Source organism: Eriocheir sinensis, chromosome 10, assembly GCF_024679095.1.
Source record: "Eriocheir sinensis breed Jianghai 21 chromosome 10, ASM2467909v1, whole genome shotgun sequence".
Classification (NCBI taxonomy): Eukaryota; Metazoa; Arthropoda; class Malacostraca; order Decapoda; family Varunidae; genus Eriocheir; species Eriocheir sinensis.
In genome coordinates this window covers 24,714,638-24,720,979 of record NC_066518.1, presented here as the reverse complement: position 1 = coordinate 24,720,979, position 6,342 = coordinate 24,714,638, and the positions used below count along the sequence as shown (strand labels likewise).

The window sequence follows — 6,342 nt, the reverse complement described above, 5'->3', positions numbered from 1 at the left end:
ATCGCACCAGCCAGGCGAGAGGAACTGCAGCGCACCATCAACGAGCTGGCGGCGCAGGGGGTGATGGAGCGGACAGACAGTCCGTGGCCCTCAGCGGTAGTCCTGGATAAGGAGAACGACGGCACGCAGCTCTTCTGTGTGGACTGCCGGGCGCTTAGGGACGTGACTGTCAAGGACTCTTATCCCCTGCCGTGGACCGACGACGCGCTGGCGAGGGCCTTAGAGTACGGGGCCTTCTTAACGACGACCAGCGGCCTAGGGGCGGCCTGCCATGACCTCCGGGGCCGGATGGCGAAGGTGAAGATGAAGACAGCGTCGAGGAAGGCGAGCCCGGAGGGTCTCCATGGCTCGTGCGGGGGCTGTGGCGAGAAGGGACATAGGCGCAGTCGGTGCCCGGAGAAGCGAAGGACGCGTTCATTCGACCGGCTGAACCCCGACGCCCTCCAGCCACGCTGTAAGGACTGTGGCCAGTCTGGCCACCGCTCGAGCGCCTGCCCCAGGCCCAGGGACGCTGCGCGGGCGGGAGATGTGGACGGGTTGGAGAAGGGGGTCGACTTCCAGCCGTCTCCGCCCCGGGCCCAGCCTTGTGTAAGCTGCCACCGCCAGACCAGCACGCTGCCAGTTGGAGGATTAGCGGATGTAGCCACGACGCGTGACAATGGACACCGGGGATGAGGAGTCCTCGGCGCGGCCTGACACGGGGTAGTGTGTGCTCGAGGGGCCAGTGGAGCTCGTATCGGCGTGGGCAGCGCTGTGGAGCGCCGGCCGGTGGACGTCGCCGATCGAGACGAGCCGTGCTTGCTGGGCCTCGACTGACACCTGACGCAGGCCAAGTAAAGGCCTGTGGTGGCCTCGGACGGGAGCTGGAGAGGGTGACCGGAGAGGTGCCCTTTGCTTCCAGGAGATTTTCGAGCTTGGCTGCATGGGGAGATAGTCACGGCTGGGCGAGGGCACCTTGCCCCGAGGGTAGAGGCCAGGAGCCGGTGTCGACTGTCCCGAGCGTTGCGTGTAGCGGATGGCGTGGAAGAGCCCACTGAGGACTGGCGGCTGGTCGACGGCGTGGCTGACAGGCGGTGCCCTTGGGGGCGCGAGAGGAGACTGTGGAGGACGTGGTGGAGGACTGATTTATGTGTAATCCGTGTACTTTTGTGTTGAATGTTGGGGCAGTCGGGTCGACTAGCTGCTTCTCTAAGGGGTGGATAATGTTACGCCAGAGGGTATATTTTCATGTGTTATTTGTGTGTGGGGTGCTAGTTTGTGGCGCGGAGGGCTGATGATGGCCGGCGGCAGGATTGCCAGGTTTGGCCTAGATAGGCCAAACTGGCCTATTTTGGGTGTGGTTGGCATACAAAAAAAAAAAAAGATTAACAGGCCAAACTTCATTTGGCTTTATTTTTGGCCTATTTTAAGTAATATTCGTAAAAGGAGATGATTAAGATTTCGAAGATGAGTACCTAAAATATTTACACTTGATTTCTGCTGATAAGTGATAACCATCCTTAACATACAAATTCGTATTACATGAACCTGACGCGAAACGTACTTGATGCGTCTGGTCCGCCTGGATCGGTGACCGGTCTGGTACGTGTCTGTTTCCCACTCTAACCGTGTTCCCTGCCCCCTGGGCTGACTCAGTATTCAGTCCTTCAGCGTCCTCAGTCTACATCTGATGCTGCTCCCAACTTAGAGCGTTTTGCGCTTCAAGTGGAATTTTTTTTTTTTTCATAACAAGGATATAATATTCCAAAATGGGGAAGTGGAAAACCAATTACGAAGAAGGTAGAAAATACAACAAAGAATGGGAAAAGGAATTCAAGTGGCTAACAAACGGATGGAATTCATATTACTGCAAAGTATGCAGTACGGAAATAAAGTCATAGAAAAAGAGTGCTCTGCTGCAACACGAAAAAACTATAAAACGTGAAAAAGTGCGGTGATGTTTCTGCAGTACCTAAGGGTATTCAATCATTCTTTGGTGACTCTACTGAAAAGACAAAAGTTAAAGAATTTGAGATAAAGTACAGTGTATCTATTGCATGTCATAGCAGCATAAGATCAGTGGATCACTTTTCAGATGTAATCAAAGAATATGCCAAGAAAAGTCCACTAGAAAATCTCAAATTGCACAGAACAAAGTGTGCCAAACTCATTACAAATGTTGTTGCAAAGGCATATTATGAGGAACTTATCGAGGAGCTAAGAGAAGTAAAGTTTTCTTTGCTAATAGACGAATCTACCGATGTATCGGTATCAAAGCTCTAGTGCCTCTGTGTGAAGTTCTACTCAACCAAGGAAAATGTGGTGAAAACTGACCGCCATATTCTCAGTGAAGCTCTTCCCTCTTCGTCGAAGCGTCTCTTAGAGAGTGTGTTTCCGTTGAAGGGTATGCCCAGTCCCTAACCTTCGAAACAATTTTTCCGTGTAGTGTTGGTACTGCAAATCAAACAAACGTTGAAAACCGAAACCTTAATGCAATTTAGGTACATTTCTATAATGGATTATATAGTGTGACTAATATTTATGTAAACAGTGCTTGATACAGTGACATACATTATATATAGCAGAAATTTTACATTGATGCATTTAATTGGTTGGTACCCATGGCTATGTTTGCTTCGCTTTCATATCATCCCGTTACCAGTGGGCGGAGCTTAGGAGACCTCGTTAGAATAAACTGCTTTTATTTTCTTTATTTTCCTCCTGTTCCATGAGGCATCTCTTTCTCCCTTCGTTATTTCTCACTTGTAAATATATTTTAACTAGCTTTAGAGCTCCTATCAGTGGGTGGAAAATGGTATCATCTATATTGCTGAGCTTTGCTAAGCTCCACCCAAAGGTGACGTCACGAGTTTGGAGATTGGCTGTGGGAAGCCCAGCACGGAGTACCACATAGCACCACATATTCATACAGACTTGTGAAACATTCGCCCGGAGGCCGAAGCCTACCTGTCAGTCCGTCACTTTTAAATTTGTCCCAGCACTCTTCATGCTTATGGTTTGAAGTTACAGCCCTACAAACGCTTAAAAAGGAGAACTGTTGTGAATAGTCGAGTCTGAAGGGCGGGGCATGCTGGCTTGGAGGTGCATTCCAATGTTGGCTTAAATTATCATGGGAACCGTGAAGTCTTGAATAAACAGAAAAAAATAATGTTTCTCGCATTGTATGACTTTTAATATAAGGCCTAGAAAATTTAAATTGTTCTTATACCCAATTAATAATACAGCAATATGTAAAATTGTTGTAATAAAGCATTAAATGTGCGAAGATATTAGCGAAGAGCGGGCCTTCACCTCCTCTTCGTCAAGAGAGGAGATTAGTTCATTTCTTTCCCGCTCGCCGCTTCGCGCGCTGCATCAAAGACACTCCTCGTCACTGAGCATACCATTTGGTCCACGAAGCCTTGTTTCCTCGCGGGAAGGGGGAAGAGATTCACTGAGAATACGGCTGTAAGGCTCTTCGTCTCATCAGCTCTCCTCCTCCTACTGATAGCTAGCCTTCTACCTCTTAAATTCCGCCGCGATGTTGCTTCTCTTTCTATCTTCTATCGATATTTCCACGCTGACTGCTCTTCTGAACTTGCTAACTGCATGCCTCCCCCAATACCCCAGCCCCGCTGCACACGACTTTCTACTCATGCTCATCCCTATACTGTCCAAACCCCTTATGGAAGAATTAACCAGCATCTCTATTCTTTCATCCCTTCATTGTAAACTCTGGGACAGTTTTCCTTCGTCTGTATTTCCTCCTGCCTATGACCTGACCTCTTTCAAGAAGAGTGTATCCACCCGAAATTGACCTCTCTTTTGGCTGCTCTTTACTTTTTACTTCTGAGGAGGCGGCGAGTAGCGGCTTTTTTGTACTCTTTTGTTGCCCTTGAACCGTATCCTCTGAAAAAAATGTATTTATAATTAACTACCTATTCCTTCATTCCTTTAATGATTTACATGCTGGGCTTCTTCTTGCCTTTTCCTCTTCCTAATATTCTTCAGATTTATATAATATTTTACTTTCATATATCCCTATTATTGTTATTATATTTTAGTAATATCATTATGATGCAGGTATGGTAGTGATAAATTGGATCTAGTTACAAACAGTAACGTACTAAAGTCAAGTCATTAAGTCATCAGAAATTATAAAAATATCTTTGAAATTGCAAAATTTCCCCCTGCCTGACTCCACAGAGATAAGTCATTACCTTTCACAGCGTTACTGACGACAGCGGAGGGAGGGACACATGGCTGGAACGGATTTCATTCCTTTCAAGAAACAAAAGAAAGAAAAAAACGGCGAAAAGAATGTTAATTATTGTTAAAATCTATTTTCCTTTATCTTTCCTCCACCAGAGGGTGCTCGTGGCGTGTGCTGCCGTGGCGTTGGTGTTGTGCTGCGCCCGACGTATTCAGCCAGTCGACTTCGTCCTACGGTAACGGCGGGGGACACGGAGGAAACGGAGGCTCTGCAGGGAATGGAGGCAGCTACGGAGGAAACGGAGGAGGAAACAGTAATGGATACGGAGAAAACGGCGGAGGAAACGGTGGTGGTTACGGAGGAAACGGCGGAGGAAACGGTGGTGGTTACGGAGGAAACGGAGGAAACGGAGGTAACGGTGGTGGTTACGGAGGAAACGGTGGTGGCTACGGAGGAAACGGAGGAACTGCCACCGGCTTCTCTGTCTTCAACCTTTTGCCTAGTCAAGGAGGCTACGGCGGCTCCAACGGCGGCTCCAACGGAGGTTATGGAGGCTCTAACGGAGGCTCCAACGGCGGTTATGGAGGCTCTAGCGGAGGCTCCAACGGCGGTTATGGCGGCTCCAACGGAGGCTCCAACGGCGGTTATGGAGGCTCTAACGGAGGCTCCAACGGCGGTTATGGAGGCTCTAACGGAGGCTCCAACGGCGGTTATGGAGGCTCTAACGGAGGCTCCAACGGCGGTTATGATGGCTCTAACGGAGGCTCCAACGGCGGTTATGGCGGCTCTAACGGAGGCTCCAATGGCGGCTTTGACGGCTACAGTGGTTCCAACGGCGTCTCCACCGGCTATGGAAAATAATGGAACTGACAGGAGAACTGAAAAGACGTGAAGAAGGGAGGAAGATATATATTTTTCTCTTCACAAATCGAGTTTTTATCAATTGGGTGCTATAGTGACTTCATCAAACCTATTTTAATTTTTAATTTTCCTCTCAGTGATATAATAGGAGTCGCAGTAACGTTTTCTCCCTATTTTCGTATTTCTTTTCCATTTTTCACTTTTCCCCCTCCTTCGTTTCCTGCGATCGGTTTGGTTATGTTTCTTTTTTTCTTTCTCCCATCTTCATGTGCTTCATTTTCATCCTCAAGTATTCCTCTGTCAACCTTTTATACAAAAGAAAACATATATGTAAACTATTAAAGACCAAAATCGTATACATGTGTCCTTTGCACAACGACCTTACTTGTCTTCAGTTCTACAAGACTGTTAAAGTTATGTAAACTGTTCTTCATGTTTCATTATGGGTGCATGGAAAGGTCTTCATGAGTCATGTACATTAAGTTCTGTCAGATGAACGAGCAAATGGCAGAAATTATATTAAACCTCGATGGAATAATTTTAATACTTTGAACAAAAGTGTGATGTGAGCGGAGTAAATTGCGATTTTGGGGGGGGCCAGAGCCTATATTGTATGAATTATTACTTAATCAAATTTAATATATAAAGGGATGTAATAATTACATCCCATTACATATTCATTTATTTTAAGTTATTGCTTACCAATATAAATAAGCCACTCATATTGGTGAACAAGACGTCCTTTTAAATATTAATAACAGTGCATCGGCAGTGTTTAGATGACTAACTGCATCAGCAGAGTCTTTGCTTTACTAATTAACTAACGGGGAGCATAATTATGCCAAGAGGCACGTCGCTTTACTCACCCTCCGACTCCACTCCAGACGGTCAATACGGGCAAGGCTCCATGCACGCAGCTTCCCTTCCCCAATCTATACTCCCCTTCAAGATCCGATCGACTTGCCTCGGCCATGAGTTCCGTGGGCGTCATCTTGGTGTTCTCCAGTCAGGGCTGTCTCGGACAGTAACACCTGAGCAGGATCGACGTCCGGGAGGCGTGACACGTACCCATTATAGCGTTCACGGACTAAGCTGGTAACATTCCTCTATTCAGTTTCATGTAGTCGCTGCTTCGACAGGAAGTCATTCCACCCCATGACCCTGCGAAGGCACTTGGTTGTAAAGGCATCGCCACGCCTCTCAAGTCTCTGAGTGTCTCTGTCTCACAGCCATACAGCAAGACAGGGAGCTCAGGTGACAAAGATTCGAATCTTTCCGCTGCAAAGACA

The 6,342-nt window shown here is 47.4% G+C and overlaps 1 protein-coding gene across 3 annotated transcripts; it reads left to right on the top strand.

Annotated features, from left to right (window-relative positions):
- Positions 1 to 4,390: 4,390 nt before the first annotated feature.
- On the top strand, positions 4,391 to 5,409 carry LOC126996707 (uncharacterized). Of its 3 annotated transcripts, none has more exons than XM_050857462.1 (2): positions 4,391 to 4,736; positions 4,857 to 5,409. In XM_050857462.1, the coding sequence occupies exons 1-2, from the start codon at positions 4,470 to 4,472 to the stop codon at positions 5,082 to 5,084; spliced, it is 495 nt and encodes a 164-aa protein (XP_050713419.1). In that variant the 5' UTR covers positions 4,391 to 4,469; the 3' UTR covers positions 5,085 to 5,409. The 3 variants fall into 3 exon arrangements, with proteins under 3 accessions (XP_050713419.1, XP_050713418.1, XP_050713417.1); XM_050857461.1 differs by having other exon boundaries at positions 4,824 to 5,409; XM_050857460.1 differs by having other exon boundaries at positions 4,791 to 5,409.
- The last annotated feature ends 933 nt before the right edge of the window (positions 5,410 to 6,342 follow it).

Excerpts from the sequence above, each read along its gene's own strand:
- LOC126996707 (XM_050857460.1), top strand. The coding sequence starts at position 4,470 with ATGGAGGCAGCTACGGAGGAAACGGAGGAGGAAACAGTAATGGATACG. Across the intron at positions 4,737-4,790 it reads CAACGGCGGCTCCAACGGAG|GCTCCAACGGCGGTTATGGC; the intron begins GTTATGGAGGCT and ends GCTCTAGCGGAG.